The 22,762-nt window shown below is 39.1% G+C and overlaps 1 protein-coding gene across 4 annotated transcripts in view; it reads left to right on the top strand.

Moving 5' to 3' along the window:
* The window catches only part of nf1a (neurofibromin 1a), a 139,293-nt gene that overhangs the window by 61,198 nt on the left and 55,333 nt on the right, over positions 1-22,762 (top strand). For 3 of the 4 annotated variants that reach the window (XM_024804868.2, XM_024804867.2, XM_024804866.2), the window contains exons 30-35: positions 8,766-8,828; positions 12,867-13,025; positions 14,107-14,204; positions 15,343-15,489; positions 15,592-15,738; positions 19,688-19,798. In XM_024804868.2, the coding sequence (XP_024660636.2) occupies positions 8,766-8,828; positions 12,867-13,025; positions 14,107-14,204; positions 15,343-15,489; positions 15,592-15,738; positions 19,688-19,798 (725 nt within the window). The remainder of the gene's footprint in view (positions 1-8,765; positions 8,829-12,866; positions 13,026-14,106; positions 14,205-15,342; positions 15,490-15,591; positions 15,739-19,687; positions 19,799-22,762) is intronic. The other variant, XM_024804869.2, reaches the window with a different exon arrangement.

The following is a 22,762-nucleotide window of genomic DNA, read 5'->3' as shown; positions in this document are numbered from 1 at the left end:
GATATTTTTTGATTCTCTTGATTTAAACTGAACTAAAGCTGGTAATTTCTTTTCTATTAATCAGTTAACTTGCTAGTGCTAGACGTAATTGGCAGTGTGCACTACTGCCAAGTACAAGCTAGCAGAACCAGCGAGTTCTCTATGTACAAACACACAGTGCCTGTGACCATGTTAGCTGGATGTAATTTGTCCATTAAAAATATTCTGCATTTGACTGAACTATGAATTCCTACCTCAGTAGGAAAGTGGCTGCAAATGCAGTTTGTGTGTGCAAGCATAGCAAGTATTAATCACACACATGAATCCATGTGATATTCCACATTAAAACACTATGGTCTGCAGGATTGTTGATACAGTCAAGCCCATACTTTTTCATAACCCTGGCAAGTTTTGACTTAGTTACTTTTATTCAATCAGCAAGTTTTTTAGTTTTTTTTTAGTTTATTTTTTTTTACCAGAAATGACACAAACGTCTCCCAAAAGATAATAAGATGATGTACAAGACGCATCATTTTGGAGGGGGAAAAAAATCTCATCTTTTATTTACATTTGAGCAAAAAGTGTCACGTCCAAAATTATTCATACCCCACGCAATAATCAATAGAAAGACCTCGATTACAGCAATCAAACTCTTCCTATAATTGCAGACCAGCTTTTTGCGTGTCTCCACAGGTATTTTTGTCCATTCATCTTTAGCAATGAGCTCCAACTCTTTCAGGTTGTAGAGTCTTCTTGCCATCACCCTGATCTTTAGCTCCCTCCACAGATTTTCAATTGGTTTCAAGTGAGGAGTCTGGCTGGGCCACTGCAAAACGTTAATGTTTTTGTCTGCTAACCATTTCTTCACCGCTTTTGCTGTGTGTTTTGGGTCATTGTTGTGCTGAAATGTCCACTGGTGCCCAAGGCCAAGTTTCTCTGCAGACTGCCTGATGTTATTGTTGAGAATCTTCTTGTATTGCTCTTTTCTCATGGTGCCATTTACTGTGATTAGGTTCCCTGGTCTGTTGGCTGAAACATAGCCCCAAAGCATTAGGTTCCCAACACCATGTTTGACAGAGGGGATGGTGTTCTTAGCAAAACGTTTCTCCTTTTTTGCTTTTGTTTTGTTTTGTTTTTTATGCCAAATGAAGGAAACATCATTGTGTCCAAACAATTCAATTTTTGTTTCATCTGATTGTAACACGGAAGACCAGAACTCTGCTTCTTTGTCCAGATGAGCATTTCCAAAGGCCAAGCAGGCTTTTGTGTGCCTTCTCTGGAGATGTGGCGTCTTCCTTGGTCTGCATTACTGGAACATAGCACTGTCCAGTTTCCGTTGGATTGTCTGCCTTGAGACATTGCCACTAGTAGAGCACAGATTCACCAGTATGGTCTTGGTGGTGATCCTTGTAATTCTATTTCACACCTCTCACCATCCTGCTGGCCAGCACAGGTGTTACTTCCAACCACATCCTCTGAGATGTTCCACACTGCGGAACATCTTGTATTTTTTTTAATAACATTGGAACTTGAAAACCTTTAGATATAACCTTGTAGCCCTTTCCTGACTTGTGAGCAGCCACAATGCACAGCTGCAGGTCCTCACTGAGCTCCTTTGTCTTAGTCATGCCTGTCCACAAGGAGCTGCTGTTTTTCACCTGTTAAATTGATTAAAACACCTGTTCTCAGTGAATCAGGGTAATGAGAATGCTGTAGAACATCTTGGACTGTTTGGAATGGTATAGAACTTTAGATTTTCCAAGAGACTGTGACAGTTTGTGATGGGTATGAATAATTTTGGACATTACACTTTTTGCTCAAATGTAAATAAGAGCTCAGAAATATTTTTCTCCACAATGATGCCTCTTTTACATCATCTTATTGTCTTTGGGAGACACCTGTGTAATTAATGGTTGAATAAGAGTAACGTCAAGTCAAAATTTGCCATGAATAATTATGGGCTTGACTGTATTTACACAATGCATTCATCTTTGTGTGACAAAATTGTTACCATGAACATCCACTCAGAAATTAGAGAGCTAAAAACATCTTTGAATATAAACACTAAAACTTGCTACTCCTGGTGCCATCAATTGCATGCACTAAATGAAGAGAGATTATAGCCACTGAGCATTCATGATACAGGCTCCTCAGAGCTATGTTGTAGTTCAAATTACTGAACACCTATGAAATTATTTAAAATTCCCCTGAGCAGGAGTAATATTGTAGTGAGGGCAGTTGGGCTTGTTAACCAGAAAGCATACAGATAAAATAAAACATAAAAGTAGAGAACACATGATGGTAAAAACTAGTAAAAGCAGTGTGTGGCCTAGGAAAAACAAGTTAAGTTGGTATAAGCCAGACTTAAACGGAGTGAAATTTCTCCCTAACTACTTTTTCAGTAACTCCAGATTTGAGTGCATTTAAAAAAAAAAAAAAAAAAAACCCCAAAAACTGTGATCACACCTTTTTCATTGTCATGATCTAAGTCAACATTTGATTCTTTTGTTTGATCGAATCACTGTAAAAGAAAATCTTTTGCACACTCCTACACTTCCTCTGTCTTTATTATCAGCGCTTTCAATGAAACAAAGATTCTTTTGGGAGATTTTTTTGCCATCATTTATTTTTTCCGGCATCTGACCAGAATGCCTCGTGGGCGCCTCCTGGGTGAGGTTTTCTGGGCATGTCTCCCCAGGAGAAGGCCCTGAGGCAGACCAAGTTTAAATCCAGGACACGGAGGCGAGATTACATCTCGCTGTCTTGGAACGCCTTGCTGTCCCATGAAAGAGCTGGAGGAGGCGGTGAAGATCTGGAGATATGTTATAATTAGGTTGAGAGAGAGGGGTCAAAATTTCATTCAGAAAATCAAAGTCTTGAAGGCAGATAAACTTGCTGGCTTTGCAGTTCATGGTAGTACCTTAACTTTACAGCCTCTTGTCCCCAGGAAAGTATTTACAAATCATCTCAGCAGTAAACCTGCTTTACCCGTACATGAGCTAGACTGTTTAAGCAGAGCAGTGATTTTGAATAAGCTACTTTCATACAGTAAACTGAACTGGGTATCAGGGATGAGTAGCATAATGGAATTTAGATTCATGAATATTATTTTTAGTACCATCAAAACTAATTTTATCTTATTAAACTGACTCAGGAGTGTCATATTAACTTGGCAGAATATAACAGAGTTAAAACTGTTTTTGTTTTGTTTTTTAAATTGATGATACAAATATTGTGATAGGTGCAGTGTTTGTGACAATAAAGCTACATCAAAAGTGCAACATGCATCCGACCGTTGTTGCCAAGAATTCTACCACTGTAAAAATACAGCCACTTAAAATGGCTACCTCATCCCTGACAGGACCATGATGGGATTCTGACTGATTGCTGGCTAGTGGGTGAGTGTAATCATCCCCCACCTGTGACGTGGCTGATGCAACCATGAGTAGCAAATACCCCTAAACGGCAGTTAAGAAAACCAGTGGTAATCTCTAGTGTATCCACCAGGTGGAGCAGTGTTGAGGCGCATTTATTTACAGGCTTGGGATCTATGAAGAAGCTTGTGTGCAAGAATATTATTTGTCTGGATTAAATTTTCTTTTAAATTGTATCTCTTTATTAGATTACATTGAAATTAATGAATGAATGAAAAACTGTTTACTAGAAATAGTTTTGGTAACTTTAAGTATAAATGACCTCTGGCTAAAAGCGGCAGTTTTGACTGGTTGTATCTGTATGTCCTTATAGTGCGGCATCTAAAGGAATATTATATTATATTATAATATTGTAATATTATAAGCCATATATCAAAAGATAATGCTACATTTTTAAAGGGCTGAAATTTGGCTTTAAAATAATTGTTAATCCAATTTTTAACTTTCTTTCATTGTAACTCAATATGAACTTCAACTGCTATAAAAAGGGGTCAAGCAAAGGCACTTGAACAAGTTAATCACATTCTTCAGTAATGAGTCATACTTTAACTGCTTCTTAACCGTGTGGTATCTTGCATTCCACATTATATTCAAGACAATGAGAATAAGAAGGAAAAAACCCTAAAAAAGTGATATGAAACAAGGTTTCATTTTCATTTCAATATTCTTTTTCTAGAGGTGAAACTCTTGCAAATATGTATGGTGTAAGGCCAACTGCAAAAATACTCCTCTTCCGACTTTCAGTCACAAAACTGACACTGAGCCTCTTTAGTGAATCCAGCATATTTTAATGTGAAAAGAAGGCTTTTGGTTGTCACAGATGTTAGTCTGGCCCTAATTGTTCCTTCTTCTTTAAAATACCAACCTTTGTAATGAAGGGTTATTTTTCGCAGCCTGTTTTTGTTTATTTGAAATCAGTAAAACAGCAAAGTAAGATGTTTGTTTTGTAGTCTATCTTTTGCATATCATAGTTTCACAATGCAGACATCCATTTCTCAGCGCACGGCTTTTCTCCTAGAATGCTGTTTTCATCAAGGTCAAGGAAAGGAGGCTAGAAATGGGAAATAGGAGGTACTTTTGGAACGCACCCTAGATCTCTTTGCTGGCCTGGGAACAGCTCAGTATTAGGGCTGGGCCATATCATACCATTCACGGTAATACTGGTATAATGTTAGGCAATGATAAGAAAATGAAATATCGCGATAAAATATGAGTAAAACGCGCATGCACAGTACCTTTGTTTTCATACGCACATGGTAGAAAAAGCATGGCGGTGACGGAGAATGAGAAGGGCGTGTCAGGGTGAAAGCGGATCGTTGAATGAAACAGATGAACCGGAATTGGTTTGTCAAAATGCTGCGACTTCAGTGGTGTGGGACTGGTTTAGCTTTCGTCCGTCAGATACACACCAAAGCAGATTTTTTTTTAGTAGAGCAAGCAAGCGCACCATCATTATTACCGTTATTACCGAGCTGATTTTATTTGGTACTCAGCGCTCAAAAATCTGACAAAAAATGTTTTAGTGCAACTTTGCTTAAGTACGAAAGCCGCACCGCTCGAAAGCCGAGCATTACGGCTACCGTAGTCAGGAGTCATGCGGAGTGATACGTACTGTGCTTCAACATAATATTACCGTACTGTGTGTGTATAAGCTCTTTTTGAGTTTTGTGGATATTATACATGGTTATGCTGAGGATATGTCGGCCAATTTCCACTGGAAATGCCTTTTGGTTAAACTGTCAGCGAGGAATTTGCATTTGCACTGTTACATTTTTATATAACTTTAATGCACATAAAAAACAGCTGCTTGTTTAAGTGAAAATACGTTGATGGGTTCTTTTTTCCACTAATAAAGTTGTGGAGTGGTAAAGTATTTTGTCTCGGGTCAATTAGATCGTCAGTTGTACCGTTATCGCAAATTTTCAAATATATATCGTAATAAATATTTTTGGCCATATTGCCCTGCTCTACTCTGTATTCCCTCGGGTAAGCTGAAGGCAGTTGCTGGTGAATGGAAAGTCTGGCCCTCCTTTCTTAGGCCGCTGCCCACATGACCCAGCCTCGGATAAGCAGAAATACAGGGAGTCTATTAGAGACTAGTGACAGTAGCAATGATTAGTCAACTAGTTGTGTACATCCTTAGACATAATTGTACCCATGGGTTTTCACTTTTTGCTTTTAATCAGTTTTTATTTTATGCTAGGTCAGTTTTTAATGCTCAGCCTTAAAAACCTAATGGGGTATTGTTGACACCCAAGGTTGTGAATGGGATAACTTGAGAACAAAACATGGAGGACTTTCAAATTTATACCATAAATATATCTACAAGGAGGCTGAGGGGTACCAATTGCTGCCACCAGTCTTTTTTCCTTTTGTGGTTTAACCCAGCTGACCCAAAAGGAAAGGCTTGGACACTGCTAGCATAATGGACAGGTTTTTGACGAGGCTCCCACACAAACACAAAGCAGAAGAGGAAGCAACGCCAAATATGTTTCCAAACCAAAGACTACAAAATATGATGAAGCATATCTTGCTTTTAGCTTCACCTGCACAATGGTGGTGCCAAGGTAGGTATCCCCGGAAGAATCTGAAGTTCACTCTGATGCCTGATGTAAATGGAGGAACAGTAACTGTGTGTGTAAAAGCGTGTAAAAACTGCAGATAGTAAGATTAACAGCAATAGTATTTTGTCTATATCGGCCATTGTAGAAATTCATCTCATGTAAACAATAACATGGCGCACAGCGTGACGTCATGAAAGGCGCTCACCTTTGATGTTGCGTGACTATTCCTTGTCCACACGTAAACGCAAAAACGGAGTTTTCGAAAATCTCCACCCTGGCAGGAGTTTTTCAGGCCCAAACGCATAGAAAAAACTGTTTTCTAAAAATACCTTTGTAGGTGGGGGCGTAACGTAAAAGGATAGTAGTTTATTTTATTGCTACCTGTAATTTATTGCAGTTTACTTTTATTTATTTAATTGTTTACAAAAGGTTTGAGGTGTGAAATTAATTGCGTTGGAGTTTGAAAACAATATGTGGGTGTTTGTGGTTGGAGGGGGTGGTCTTGTAAAACAAAGGGGACCCAGCAAAAAAAGTTTGGGAACTGCTGTTTTAAAGCTCATGGGAACAATTAAGTTAGAGCAGTTGTGACGCAAGCTTTACTTTTGTTGGTCACTATACCAACACAAGTAAGTTTTTTTTGGTTCTCCCATTTCCAGTTAACTTCGCTGTAGCTGTAGATACTTCTCCTATTTTGGCCCACTTGACAACCAGTCTGCAGACTGATGTGTCATCTACTTTCGGTGATGTGCATTTAGTATCTAAGAGGACTGCGTGGGAGTGTGTCTGGTGTGGGTGGAGAGTAGGACATTAAAAGTCTAAATTGCACCCTTTTTCTGGGTTTTTCCAGAAAAAACGCTCACAGAACAATCAGAGGTTTTGAGGTGGAGGACATGTTAGTAAGTTGGTTAAGGTGATACAGAATGTCCCCAGGGGCAGAGATTGGTGATTAAAACAGACTTCGGTGGACATATAGGGAAACAAAACACAGATGTTTGGTGGGTATGGTGTTATGGAGAGGAATGGAGAATGGCAGATGGTGGTGGATTTTACAAAAAGGATGGCTGTAGTCAACAGATATTTCAGTAAGAGGGAGGATAGGTCAAGATATAGGAGTTGAGGTCGGTGCACACACATGGTGGGAAAGATGGGAGTGGAATGGTAGAGACCTGCTATGATGTATGGTTTGGAGACAGTGGCACTAAACAAAAATAGGAGTTCGAAGTGAAGATGGCAGAGTTGTAGATGTTATGGTTTCAGTGGGAGTGACCAGAGTAGACAAGATTAGAAAGGACTATCAGAGGGACAGCTCAGGATGAGTGAACGTTAGAGAGGCATGGTTGAGATGTTTTAAAAACCTGCAGAGGGCTAGTGGGTATCTTGGACAAAGGATGCCAGGTGTGCAGGAGAAGAGGAAAACCTCAGAGGAGGTTCAAGGATAGTAGTGTAGGATGACATGCAGAGGGTTAGTGTGACAGAAAAGGATGCTACAGACAGGGTGAGGTGTAGGCACATGATCAACCCTTCAAAAGGGCAACCAAAAGAAGATGAAGCTGTAGATACGGACCAATCAGCAGTTGACTTGTTGATAGGCAAGTGCATGAGTGGAGCCCACCAGTTGGAGACTTGCAGACAGAGAATCAAATATCGCCCAAAGTAGAGAGCACACACTCAATATAAAACAGAAAAAAACACTAAATTACAGGACAATAACACAACATTTCAGGAGATGTAGTGGCAATTGTGCTCTTTCGCTGGGACGATCAACACACAAGCATCTGGAATAAGTCTGACTTTCCCACCACCAGCGCTCCTCTATGAATGTAGCCATTTTTGATTGCTTGAAAATAGTGATGAAAATACAAGCTCACTGTCTATTGGAATATATAAATTTACCATTCATCCCTTTATTCATTGATTCATTTTCTTCAGCTTTTCCACTTTGGGGTAGCATGGGGGCTGCAGTTTGTCACAGGTTAAGAGCATTCATTGGACAGGTCGCAATCTATATCCAGATTAATCCTTAGAGACAACCAGGTCACATTCACACCTATATCCAGTTTTGAATTGCCATTAAACCTAATCTCATGCATGTCTTTGGATTGTGTGAGAAAACCGGAATAACCGAAGGTGCTACAGACAATTAGAGATGGAGGACAATATCTCTCAAGGCCAAATCAAGCAGTGGATTAGGTGTGATCACATCATGGGAGAATGACAACTGACTGCTTTTTATCACAAAGACATGTACCAAATAATATTATCTAATTGCAATTTTCAGTTATATTTGAGTTCAGATGTTCTGTCTTTTCTACCTGGATGTCCCATGAAGCCACGGAGAAATCCAGAATATGCCAACATACCCTCACTATAGTATTTTCCACTCGTAATCAAAAAGTGAAAAAAACAACAACTTTGTCTCAGCTTTCAAGATTTAAAATGATTCGGAGACACACACAAAAAGTCTTTGATTTTTATTGTATCTGCTTATATATTTCATTTCCTGTTCTCCACCTTGGATATCGTGTCACAAGTGTGTAGATACACACATTTGTGTACACCCGTCTGCTAAAGTAAAAGACTGGTAGTGCATGCATTAACACGCTTTATGTGCCCTGAGCAGTGAAACGGCATTTTTTTATTTTTCTTTGTGCTTTCCTAGATAAAAATGTATGTTTAAATGGTTAGGGCTATGCTACCTGTGTGTGTGTGTGTGTGTGCGCGCGTGTGTTGGTGTGTGTGTCTGTTTAGCTGGTGCTGTGACCATATTGTGCTCATCTCTGTTCTGTAGGCTACTTGCCACTCTCTACTGAATAAAGCAACAGTAAAAGAAAAAAAGGAAAGCAAAAAAGCAGTAAGTTTGGAGAATCTATTTTACCTCAGATACTTTTACCCCTAAAGCAAAAAAGCTTTTTTTTGCATTTTATTTCTTTTTGTTGTTTGTTTGTTTTTGTTTTGTTTCTTTTTTTCAGTTTTAATTTGGTTTTTCACTGGAAATGTTTTGTTTTTCCATATTCAGCTTTGTGTACAACCCTCTCTTGAAATCATTGTACTAATACTGGCATCACTTGATGTATTTTTGATTAACAGTTTCCAGGAAATAGAAGCATTCTGTCTTCTCTTTTCTTTCTGGGCTTTCTGTTTGCACTCTAGGTGACCTTTTCTCAGACCATTTCATCTGCACCATCATTGTAATCTTTTAACTTACATCACTTATTTTAGTAAACTGTCACAGATGCACAGCAGCACATCTTGCCTGCTCTGGTGGGGACATAGCCTTTTAAGACTTTTAGATGAAATATTCTGATATATTGGCCTCTTGCTGTAATGAGTTGCATTTCACAGCTGATGTGAAATGCCACCATTATGACAGTATGTCCCCACAGTTTTTTCTTTGTTCGTTTGTTTTTAACTAGAAACTCATCCAGAACCTTGATTCTTTTATTCAAATGTTGGTGCTGATGTGCAGTTTTGTTGCCACTTGTTTATCAACAATTCCTCCATCTCCTCTTCCTTCTGAAATAGTTTACTGATGTTGTTGCATCAGTAGAGCATAATTCTGGGGTTCTGACATGAACTGCGGATTATGATCCACCTCAACCCTGCTTTAAAGCAGTTCTGACATTTTGGTGCAATAATATAAAAGGTATATCATTTTTGGTTTTTGGTCTAAATGTTCTAAACTGTGAAAAAGCATGGTCCCAAAATGCCTGATGACTTTGTTGATAATCAGACTTTTGCTCTACCACTACATTCAGGTCTATATTTAATCTTTAAGCAAATACAGTGACATTCACATACTTATAGACTCTTGTATTAATTACTTTTAAAGTTTTTTTTTTTTTAAAGGATTTTTGACGATTTTGCTTCATTTCAGCCAGACATGGGGAACTTGGGGAGACTTAGGGAAACATTTCTCTAAGGCGAGTGTCAGTAGTTTCCCCAAACTTTGAAGTGGAACATTTTTGCTTTTGCAGGCACTGGCTTTACCTACAGGAAGTTGTGCATCATTTACTCTTTGTATCTAGGAGAGCAGCCACTAACTTTCTGTGACCTTTTAAAATTCAAAATATCAAAGTAAAATACATGAATTACAGCAGGCAAACATAAAACTTTTTACATTTTAGAGCTTCTTGGTTTTATCTATACCGTTCTGTCATAAATAATTCACCCTTACTTACACGGACAACAGTGTGGAGATACAGCTTTGTTAATGTTTTAGTTATGAAGCCCCTTGAGTTGCTATAAAAAATGCTTTTTATCAACTGTCATCTTTGTATTGTGATTGTTACTTTATTATGAACTACCAAGAAACCTAACTTGCCAATAATAGCATAGTCCTTTTCAGGACATTTTGCGTATTTCCTGCTCTATATTTCATTTAACACTGTTTGTCCACAAATTATAAACACTGATTGTAATTTGTAGTCACAAATTTGACCATTTGTAGAGTTTTTGGTCAATTCTAGTACTTGCGGTACACACAGACTTTCTTTAAGGGTTGTTTAAACTGAAAATGTTCTGAAATGTCCATTGACTTTTGATCCTCAAAGTTTTGATCTGATACCACAGTCAGTTCAGTGTAGTTGGTTGTTGTGATTATTTAGAAAATGAAAAAATATAAAAAGACCATTATCACCAAGAACATCACTGATAACACCATTATGTTAAGAACATAGACACAAAAGTAGTTCACAAACATCCTAGAAACATTGGTTTATGATGAAGCATGTCCAGGTCTACTATAAATCTTGCTTTGTGAAATGATTGATAGAAGGCTAGGGAGAAAGAGGAGATGAAGCCAAAATTAAACTCTTTGGTATCAGCTCAACCTGCTGTATTTCAACATGTAGGTTTACTTCTTAGGCATCTTCTTCATTGCACCTTTCTGCAGCTCCAATAGTCGGCTAACCTTCCTCCCTACTACCTTGATCTTGGCCTCTAGTCTCCTTCTCTCAATGGAGGGTACTGCTTCTTGTGGCTGTTCATCTCACTGATCACTGCCACTGTAGTGTAGATCAGCTGGTTGCTCTCGGTAATGGTTGCAGAATGTATTGTCCGCGGGAAGTGTATCCTTCAAGCTCGGGTCCTCTACCAGGTAGGTAGGTAGGTAGATATAAGGGACATAGAGAGATCTCCAGCATGTCCTTGGTCTCTGCCCGGGCCTCAAACCATTAGGACATGCCCAGTCAGAACACCTTACCCAGGAACTGAATCTGGTGACTACTCTTACTGAGGCAGCTGGCTAGTGGCTAGCTCTAAGCTCTGGACAGCTTTAGTTTTGTCTGTGTACCTTTGTTGTTACAACCTTTTTTTGGTGGTTCCTTCAATGTTTACTTTGGTTAACTATACCTTAACTCATAGTGAAAAGCTTACATGCAATTGTCATGTTAGTGTGTGGCTGTGAGTGTGCATCTGACTATTTTTCTGTGCCAGTGTGAATGTGTTGCACATGCATTAAACACGCAACATACATGTCATACACGTCTGACCAACTGGTCACCAATCAGGTCCAAGAACATAAAAAATTGACGATATCTTTCCCACCGATTCCCAACTCCTGATGTACATAGATGTTATTGGAAACTGTTCCAGCAACCTGGTTGTGCCTCTAAGTAAATGCTGTTCCAACTTGTATTCCATCTGCAGGGTACTTTTGCGTAGCTTACAACTTTCAGCTGTGGTAGACTGTTGCCTTTAGAGGTCTAGTGCTTAGGCTTTGTTCTTGTGCTGGTGGGATAAGAGCTTCTGGTATCCTTTAGGCTGGACTCTTGTAGTCAGTGGTAGGATTTCTTAATGTCAACAGCCTCGCTATCTCTCGATGGTACATCTTGTGCAGCGGCTTGGTCTTTAATAATAGTTCCTGTGCTGTTCCTCTTCACCACCTGTCTTAATCTACCTGAGGCATTCCTGGACCAGTGCATCTAAGTGTGAAATGTGTTAATGTGTGGTCTGTGTTTCCTCCCGGATTGTGGCTCTGACACTCACTAATCCTTGCCCTCTGTTGCTCATAGCAGGTTAGCGAGTTTTCATGTGTTGTCATCAGTGTCATCTATCTACCAATGAACAGGTCACCCAACGCGCATTTATCATATGCATTTTCTGCATGTAATAAAACAACTGCTGATGGGTGGTTGGAATGAGATGTAAAATAAATAACATAATAAAGTTATAGGTTACCGTCATTCTTTTAGTAACTTAGTTTGATCCACAAGATGGAATAGCTGTCTCTGTCCATAATTGTAAAGCCTTACTGATGATTTTGACGTTTGTGTTGATGATATGGGGTTATAGCCTGATGTTGTAGCTGTGTATATATATTTGTAGGAAGTTTGTATTTTTTCATTTCTTCTTCTAGTAATTGAATTAAAAGAGGCACCACCATCTTATACTTTAATCACAATTCATGGCTTAACATCTGTCATCTGTCTTCTGTCAGTTTGTGTAATCATTTCCTGTTTTCATCTTTCACCAACAGAGAGGAGACAGCTGGGTTGATTGTCATGTTTTTCCTCTCTTGCATGTTTCTTCTGCTGTAACTGGAGTAAAAACCTTTTTCACTCCTGGTACAACCAGAATAAACTCGGATCATGTCCAAGTCTTTTGTCATATTTCTTCCTAGCTAGGCTCTCCTCCTGAGCGCAGCATTTTTTGGCCTGATCATGACTCAGCTCAAATATCTCTGTTACACATATTGATACATGTATATTTTGTTATTATTATCATTCCCTCATTTGCTCTTGAATGTACCAAAATCAACTTTTAATATTGTCTCCTTCCCTTTTTTTCAAACTGGTCCCTCTTCTTATACTTTTCCCTTCTGTTCTGTATTTTCCGTTTGTGTTCGCCAACATTTTTTTTCCCTCCACTCTCTCCATACTCCCTCACACAGGTTGTGAGTCAGCGGTTCCCACAGAACAGCATTGGTGCGGTGGGCAGTGCTATGTTTCTGCGCTTCATCAACCCTGCTATTGTGTCCCCCTATGAGACTGGTATTTTAGACAAGAAGCCTCTGCCCAGGATAGAACGGGGGCTCAAACTCATGTCCAAGGTAAGCTTATTGGATATGAGGGCTGCCATGAAAGTAACCAGAAAAAAATGGTTACATCCCTAAGTCTAGGGATGGGAATTAATAAGAATTTAGCGATTCAGATTCCATTATCAATATCACTTCTTAATTCGATTCCTCCATCCATCCATCCATCTTCATCCGCTTTATCCGGGGCCGGGTCACGGGGGCAGCAGCCTAAGCAAAGAGGCTGCTGCCTAATTCGATTCCTTTCAATTTCAATTCTCATTATTTTCCCACTGGGTTGTTTGAGAGTCAACACCATCCCTAAGCAGCATATTAAAGATATTCGATTCTACAAGAACCGGTTCACAATTCCCATCCCTAGCGACAGCTGAACCCAGCATCTCTGTATGCCAGAGAATTATACCCATTGGCTGGTTCAATTTTGTTTGACACTTTGCATCCTGTGCATATCAACTTTCAGTTTCTTCCTTCTGAATGAAGTCTTCTAGTTCAATGGAGCAGAAGAACAAACCTTTAAAACAGTTTGGCTCCAATAGCCAAACTTTTTACTTATTCTGTGATTTATTTATTTTTTTTCTGGGTTTTTTGTTTGTTTGTTTTTTGAAAATCCACATGAGGATAAGTGACGTACAAGAAGAGATCTAAAGAAATGTATTTTTACCCCCTTTATTTGTATCCACAGGTACAAATAAAGTGTCCTTAACCTAATTTTGTTTGGCAAAAATGCCATCAATGAGTAGGCATCATAGACACATGACTAATAAAGTTTAAAATGTCACTGACTATCTTAAACCTTGTGATCGCGTCTGGTTTAAAAAGAAGCTCCTACAGTCTGGGTATAGAGTGACATTAATAATTTTAGCAGGAGGTAAGTTTTTATTGTGAGACTGAGCACAAAGATAGTGAAACACTGTACTGCATTAAAGAGAAATCTTTTGGCATAGTGTACCTGATATAAGTGTCTGTTCAGATCCCAGTAACCTGTATTTGATATCAGGATTAAACCTGAGGGTAACCATTCTCTTTGAACTCGAGCAAGATCACACAACTCACATAACATGAGCTTATTGTGAATCTCTTGTATTTTTTATTTCAGATTTTGCAGAGTATTGCAAACCACGTCTTATTTACAAAAGAAGAACACATGAGGCCTTTTAATGACTTTGTGAAGAGCAACTTTGATTCAGCCCGAAGGTAAATGCAGGGAACTACTGTTACTGTAAATACTGTTTGTATCCCTATCCCTAGAGATATCCCTGCCCCCTATATAATGGATTGCTGTGAAATTCTAACTTAACTATATCCAGTTAAAAAGTATATTTACTGATATGTTTGTTTGTATTTTTTGTCAGTCTGTGCTCAAATATTGGACGTTATAGGACTGCTTGTTTTGTTTTGTTTCTTAAATATATTTTAATTAGCCAATATAATATATAATCTGTCCCAAATACCTTCTGGTTAGTTTTCATAGTGCGAGAGGGCTCTGAGACCTGAAAATAGGCGGGCAGTGGTGGGGTCTTGCCCATGGTAGTGAATAGGTAGGAATGGAGAAAAATCATTCTGTGGACAGGCATGTTTTATTTACACAACAAGTTGGCATATCTGTAACTGATTTGATGAGATGGTAATCTGTGTGCCACATGAACATGCAGCCAATCGGTGAGAGACAGATTTCTGGCTGGGTTATAGACATGCATCATTTATTTTTATGTAATGCGTTTTTTTCTGGATTTTTGGCTTATAGTCTGTCTCCCTCCGATAAGTGAAACTGCCATAAAATTTTCAGATGGTTGATTTCTTTGTAAGTGAGCAAGCTTACAAATTCAGCAGGGGATCAAATAATTATTTACTCCAGTGTATGTGAACTCACATGCTGAAACCCTCCTCATATAATACTTTTGTTAGACCCAGAACCTCTGGTATGCTTTTTATATAAAGATACACCAGATGTTATTTCTTTCTGGCAATTAGCAACTTTTTCAGTCTTTAGATTTTTTTCTTTTCCTTGTCGTAATTTTTTGACACCTGCTGCCTGACATGAATCACAGACTCATCGTGGCAATTAATGATCCCCTCTCCTCTCACTAGTACCACCATGCTGACTGTTCATGCTGACTGTTCATCAGTTGTTTGACCAGTCACTAACAAAAAAATAACAAACGAATCAAACATTTTATATCAACAGAGTTTGTGTAGTCAGGGAAACCTGAGCTATGTGGTCATGTGACAGTTCAGACAAACCAAAAACTTTGCAAACTAAATCAGTGAAGTGCTTGCTGTCATGTTTCTTCTGACCTTAAGTTGAGCTGGCAATCTTCTCTCTCTGCCCCAGGTTTTTCTTGGACATAGCATCTGACTCTCCACCCAGTGATTCTGTCAACCACAGTCTGTCATTTATCAGTGACGGTAATGTGCTGGCTCTCCACCGGCTGCTGTGGAATAATCAGGAAAGAATTGGCCAGTACTTATCCAGTAACAGGTCAGAATTTTGTATTTCATTAAATTAGATTTTTTATTTTTATTTTTAATCATTACATTTTTATTTTTGATCATTAAATCATGAGTCACAATTTTATTTTAGGGACCACAAGGCTGTAGGTAGGCGACCTTTTGACAAGATGGCCACCTTGCTGGCTTACCTAGGACCGCCGGAACACAAACCTGTGGCTGACACTCACTGGTCTAGTCTCAATCTGACCAGCTCCAAGTTTGAGGAGTTTATGACCAGGTAAGATTGATAACAGCTTGTCAACATAATGGTTCTGACTCAATAAGCACTTTTTTCCCATTTATGGGTTGTAAGTCTGTCCATCTTTAGTTTTAGATGCATTAACACTTTATAGGAAGCTTTCATTGTATTCAATTTCAACTTTTATCTCAGTGCATCATGGGAAGCCCTAGCAGCCTAGGCCTTTTGCAACGCAAGTAAAGGAGGATTCAGGGCGACCTGATTAAGCCCTGTCTATTTGCTGTCAAAAAAGAAAGTTTTGAACCAAATCTAAAACGTAGAGGGGGTGTCTGTCTCCCAAATCCAAACTGAGAGCTAGATCCACAGAAGAGGGTCCTGAAAGGTGAAGGCTCTTCCCCCCCCCTTTCTGCTTTTAATACCCTTATAACTTCAAGTAAGCTGGCAGTCTAAGAGCAAAGGATATTCTTCATAAATGTAAAAAGAGACAAAAAATATTAATTAGAGGTTATCCAGGCCTTTAAGACAATCAGTCTGTGCTGTCTGGCTTCATGGGCAGGTAGGTAGAAGGTATGCTATGCTTTCTATTGATGTTGAAAGGGAAGCATGTAAATGTAAACAGAACTGGTCCTAGCACTGAACCCTGTGGACCTTAATAATTAACCTTAGTGTGTGAAGAGGGGTAGGGCTGTGCGATATGACCAAAATCTCATCGTCCCGATATAAGACCTCTATCGTCCCGATAACGATATAAATCACAAAAATTTAACATTTTCTGTAAATTCTGTGAATCTCGGGCAGCTCGACTTGCGGGAAGTGTTTCCAGCTGGGTGTCGTGTACCTGGAGTCAAGTATTTTAACCGATGCATGAAATTATGCATGTTTAGACACATGTTGTAACGGCCGCCGTTTTTGTTGTATTTATTACACGGCGTGCTGCAGGGAAAAGCCTGTTCTAACGTTTGAGTCTAAGGTCTATTTTTTAGCACCTGACGGCTCTTCTTTGCTTCTCATCCGTAAATACTCTGCATACTCTTTCGTGTGATTCAGTTTATTTTGAAAAGTCTCAACAGGATCTTGAGCTTTATTGTGAAAGGTTTATGTGGAAAATAAACAAGCTGACACGCGATGGTTTTACCGTCGTTGTTGCTAACGACAGCGCATAAAAACAGGCGCTTGTCCGTCCGTAGTGTGGCTATATTAAATATAAGAGAAAGAGAAATGAATATAGCCACTACAGTGACCATCAAAACGATGAAAAAATATTGCCGTAAACAGTTTATTTTGCGACACCACGAAACAAACGATAGCATAAAATGAAACGATAGATTTTTTATATCGTCATCCGATATATATCGTTATATCGAACAGCCCTAAAGAGGGGTCCCTATTTAAATGAACAAGGTGAAGTCTATTAAATAGTTATGATTCAAATCACTGCAACACAGTATCTTTCATTCCTATAGCATGCTCTAATCACTGTAATTAAATACTACAGTCAACAGTGCAATGATCCACTAAGGCCGAGCAGAACATACACAGTCCCAATCAAATGTTTCAAACCACTTGAAAAATGCCAGAAAGTCATATTTTGCATGGTTGGAACCAAGAAGAGCTCCAACATCCAACAAGAAGAAATGAGAGTGAGAAAACGTTTTTTTGAACATGCAAGTTATTGAAAACAATGCTTAAACTGAAACGGGCTTTTTTACAGCCGATCAAAAAGGAACATTTCTCCAAGCGGCGAACACGAAGGGTGTCTACTGTCTGGAACTGTTGTCCATTTTTGTAAACTTCCCTTGCCATCCATCCCCAAAGGTTCTCAATTGGATTTAGATCAGGGGAACACGCAGGATGGTCCAAAAGAGTGATGGTATTCTCCTGCAAGAAGTTCCTTGTCCTGCAGGCATTGTGTACTGTAGCGTTGTCATGTTGAAAATCCCAGTTGTTACCACACAGACGAGGGCCCTCAGTCATGAGGGATGCTCTCTGCAACATCTGGACATAGCCAGTGGCCATTCGCCCCCCCTGCACCTCCTGAAGCTCCATTGTTCCACTGAAGGAAAAAGCACCCCAGGCCATTATGGCGCCTCCTCCACTGTGGTGCACAGAAAACATCTCAGGTGGGATCTGCTTGTCATGCCAGTAACGTTGGAAACCACCAGGACCATCAAGGTTAAATTTTTTCACATCAGAGGATAAAACTTTCTTTCACCTTTCCGTGTTTAGTGCTCTCTTTCAGTCTCTGGCATTTAATGAGACAAGACCATTTAAGATCTTTAATGTTTTTGAAGCCATTCGGTCTAAGATGCCGTCTGATGATTATGAGGCTGCAGTCGGCACCAGTAATGGCCTTAATTTGGGTCGAGGATTGTCCAGTGTCTTGACAAACAGCCAATTGGATCCTCCAGCTCAGTGCTGGTAAGGGTTTCTTGGGTCTTCCACTTGACCTTTTTGTTCCTATAACCATCAGGATCATTTAAGAAATTCCAAATGACTGTCTGACTGCGTCCCGCCTCAGCAGCAATGGCACGCTGCGAGAGACCCTGCTTATGCAGTTCAAAAACCCGACCACGGTCCAAAAGGGAATGTTTTTTTGCCTTTGCCATCGTGACTACCTGACAGAAGATGACAATGAATTCACATTTTTGCATAGAGTTTGCCTCTTAAAGGCATGTGGTCCTAAATTTTTAATCAGTTATAAAACAGCCTGTTTCAATTTAAGCATTGTTTTCGATAAATTGCATGCTCCAAAAAATGTTTTGTCTCACTCCCATTTCTTCTTGTTGCATATTGAAGCTCTACTTGGAACCTTGTTAAGATCCAACCATGCAAAATATGATTTTTTTTCAAGTGGTCTTAAACTTTTAATCAGGACTGTATATACTGAGGAGAGTGGGACAGCAGGTGGAGCAGAAGTAACAATATTATTAATGGTGTCAAATAACGCCATAGGATTACCTGTTCTATTTGTAACCAAGTGTGAGAAACAGTCAGCCCGTGCATCTCTAACTGAACTGTTGAAAGAAAAGATGAAAAGATCCTTTTGCTGAAGGGGATGAATACAAACTGAATTTCCCTTCACTAGTGCTCACCTTTTCCACAAGAACACTTTAAGAGGCGTATGGTGTTTATCTAATTTATCCAAGGTGACAACTTGGAAACAGGAGCTAATCATCTATGTGAATGTTAATATTTCCATCTGTAAGCAATCCTAAACGGCTTAATAGTGGAGAATAATAAATCACTAAACTTCTTTAAAAACAAGCCATTTGGGTTAGGTTGACGTCCACCTGCACAATAAAACAGATTCTTATTCCCGACTCCTGCATGCACCAAGGAGGGCAATGCTGCGGATGCCAAATAAGGATTCAGGCACAAAATATCAAAACAGGAGGATGAGGTATCTTGACCCATCAGATAGCATGGATAAAGGTGTTCATAAACTAAGGCAGACAGCATGCTGGAATCCAGGATAAAACCCGAGTTAAGGTAGCTGCTCTGTACTGTGTTAGCAAATGGCATTAAAGAAGATAACAGTGGAGGAATTATACCCTTAAGTTTAGTTACAGCGCTATCGGCTGTATTTAAAAGTATTCCCAACTGCTGTGTGATCCATTATTGTAAATTTTATTGTTGTTAGGAAATGATCGAAGGGTTTTCAATGAATACTTTTAAATGTTCGGTTTCCATGCCATATCTCAGAACTAGATGGAGAGTGTGGTTAACGTTGTTGTGGGTTCTTTTACATTTTGAGAGAAGCTAATTGAGTCTAATAATAGATTAAATGCTGTGTTGAGGCTGTCAAAATCATCCACAACAATTATTTTATTTGAACTGAGCACTAAGTCAGATAACAAGTCTGATAAACCTCTGAGTAAGGGCCAAGGGGACAATAGAGAAACAACAAAACTGGTTTGTTATTTTACCAGTTGGGTTGTAACTTTATTTGCTTAATTTACTATCTTCAGCGCTTCTTTTTGTTCTACAGGCATCAAGTACATGAGAAGGAGGAATTCAAAGCCTTAAAGACCCTCAACATTTTCTACCAGGCAGGAACCTCAAAGATTGGAAATCCAGTGTTCTACTATGTCGCCCGCAGGTAGGACTTGGCTTTACTTATTTCTCAATTTAGTAAACTGACAAAATAATAGATAAGAGTGCATTTGTTGTTAGAGACTTTGGTTCATTTTAAATTGCTGTCAAGCAAACCTTGCATTTAAAATTTCCTTTGCCAAAAATGAAATGTGGAGGTTTCAAATTAGTCAGGACAGAGCTATTCTGTAAAGATATATTGTATCTGTCAGAATGTGTGCTGGCAAGTTGGATGAATTATTTCTAGATTAGCCACTAACCACACATCCTGTGTATGGTGTTAGTGTGTGATGTTTCCTGGATACCAGTATGCACCTATCAACAGTAGTTGAGACAGTATCTGCTTCAAACAGATTGGTTTTTGGTTTTTAAAAATAGGACCCTGTTGTGTCAGTTCTGTCTACGATTGGTGCCTGAGCATGCAATGTAAAAACCATTTTGTATCTGCTTATTTGAGTGTCCCAAAGCATTCACAGTATTGACATCCCAATCTTTATTATTATTGAGTGTGCCAGTACAATAGTACTGAGGCATTGTCTAAGGAGCTTGGGAAAAAAGGTTCTGGACTTCTCTAAGTAATTCTTGAAGACGTTTCACCTCTCATCCTAGAAGCTTATTCAGTTCTAAGTGCAATTGTTGGAGAGTCTCAGTATTGAGGCATTTCCGAAAGTTGATTCAGTTCATCTGGACGTAGCACTTTCAGTGGGAGAAATGTTTCGTCATTCATCCAAGTGACTTCTTCAGTCTCAGCTGACTGCAGGTTTCCCCACCCTTATGAACATACATTTGCATGATGAATGAAACTAGCACCACTGGCGAACAATGGGCTGACAGGTCAGTTTCTTGATCATTAATATGCAAATTGTCATGACCATTGATCAGCAACCACCTATCAAAGGCCATTGGTCAACTGCTATTGATCACTGAGGAATGACCATTGATCAATGGTTATGAGTACCATTCAGAGAGAGTGGGAAGTGGCTGCAGTTCTTCTAAGATTTTGAGATTTTCATCAGTAATGGCGGACATTTAAAAGTTGATGTGCAGCATAAACCTTACCAAGCCTTCCTAATTTTTTGGAATCTCCTTATCTGGATGATTGAGCATGCATCAAGAAATACTGTATATTATTTGTCTGATTTATTATTCTGATTATTATTATTTAGTGTGCCAATGCAATAGCATCCAAGAATTATTATTATTATTATTTTATGGTTGGATATTATTATTATTTGTCAGATTTATTATTCTAGTTATTATGAGTGTTTATTTTTGTCTTTCTAAGTGTCTAACTTTGCAATAACATACAATAATATACAGTATGGTTAACAACACATTAATTTTACAATATCCAACAACTTTATTAGATGGTAAATGGCCTGTATTTATATAGCGCTTTACTAGTCCCTAAGGACCCCAAAGCGCTTTACATATCCAGTCATCCACCCATTCACACACACATTCACACACTGGTGATGGCAAGCTACATTGTAGCCACAGCCACCCTGGGGCGCACTGACAGAGGCGAGATGCAGCTGTTTTCACTTTACAGGAACAAGAGTAATATGGGTACCACAAACAGATGTCTCAATTTAAAAATCTCTGCCACATTATTATATACGCTTGTTTTCACACTACAGCAAGAACCTATGTGTAATGATATTACAGTCATTTTACATACAGTCGAAGGACATATGCACATATCAAAAACACATCAATTTTAAAATGTCTGCCACTTTTTTTTAGTAAATCTGTTTTCACTGAGTGAAGTGATTTCCAACTTTTTAGTGCCACCAGCAGCAAAGAAATACCTGACCGTTCTCTCAAAGCAAATGCTTTGATTTTTCTCTGAGCTACTTGTTATTGATCTGCATACACTGCATGTAGCTCTCTTCACGACAACACAGACACAGGTCGGTTCTTTGAAACGGGCGTTTATTACTTGGGCCTTCTCTCCTCAGCTTCACCATCACCAGTACGCCGATACGCCATTACGCCAATACGCCAATACGCCGTGAGAACTGGTCACGAGCGAACAGTACAAACAATTAGCAACTTTACAGTACACATATTAAGTCCAAACACAAATAAAAAACATTTCTCAAATGACAAATACCTCGTTGGCTGCTTGTCCTGAAAAGAGGTCCTTAAGTCCTTGTATTGCCCTTTCTTTTAGTAAACTTTTAGCTTAAATCGCTTCATGAGAGACATCTGCTCCCTCGCAGTCCATGAAAAGTCTCGTGTGCTCTCGTTAAGGGTATTCTCACGAGACACTAGCTCTCACCTTACACATGTACATTTCAAATAAAGACATTTCAACGCAAACTATATATATTCATGAAATTATGTAACTTAACATTTTAACAGTATTTACACTCCCACCAAAATCACTCATTGACTTAAAATGAGAGATTTTCCTCAATGAAAATTATAAGGAAGTGATGTGTGAGTGTACATTTAAGTGTAGGTCATTTAGCTTTACGTGTGTTTTAGGTGGCCTCAAGTAATGTAACTACTTTGTGAACAGGCCTCTCAAGGAAAACTGATTTAGTGATTGGTTTTCCCTTATCAAAAGTAGTGTCACTGAGCAGAAGCTTTAGCTTTCGCACCTTGCCATCTGCGCTGGGCAGGGCTTCCACAACCCTTGCAAGCTTCCACTGGTTTCTTGGTGCACTGTCATCCTTTAATATTACAATGTCATCTGGTTGCAAGTTTCGTGACAGCTTCTGCCATTTCTGTCGTTGTTGGAGGTTTAGCAGGTATTCTCGTTTCCATCGTTGCCAAAATTCATTGGCCAAAAACTGCACTCTTCTCCACCTTTTGTGCAGATAGAGATCTTCTTTGCAGAATTGTCCAGGGGGTGGCAGAATTACGGATGATTTCATGGTTAGAATGTGGTTGGGAGTGAGGGGTTCCGGACCAGTAGGATCGTGAAGATGCTCGACACTTAGTGGCCTGCTGTTGATTATGG

Source organism: Maylandia zebra, linkage group LG14, assembly GCF_041146795.1.
Source record: "Maylandia zebra isolate NMK-2024a linkage group LG14, Mzebra_GT3a, whole genome shotgun sequence".
In the NCBI taxonomy this organism is placed as follows: Eukaryota; Metazoa; Chordata; class Actinopteri; order Cichliformes; family Cichlidae; genus Maylandia; species Maylandia zebra.
Note: the sequence above shows the minus strand (reverse complement) of the source record. Positions and strands in the feature narration are given on the sequence as shown.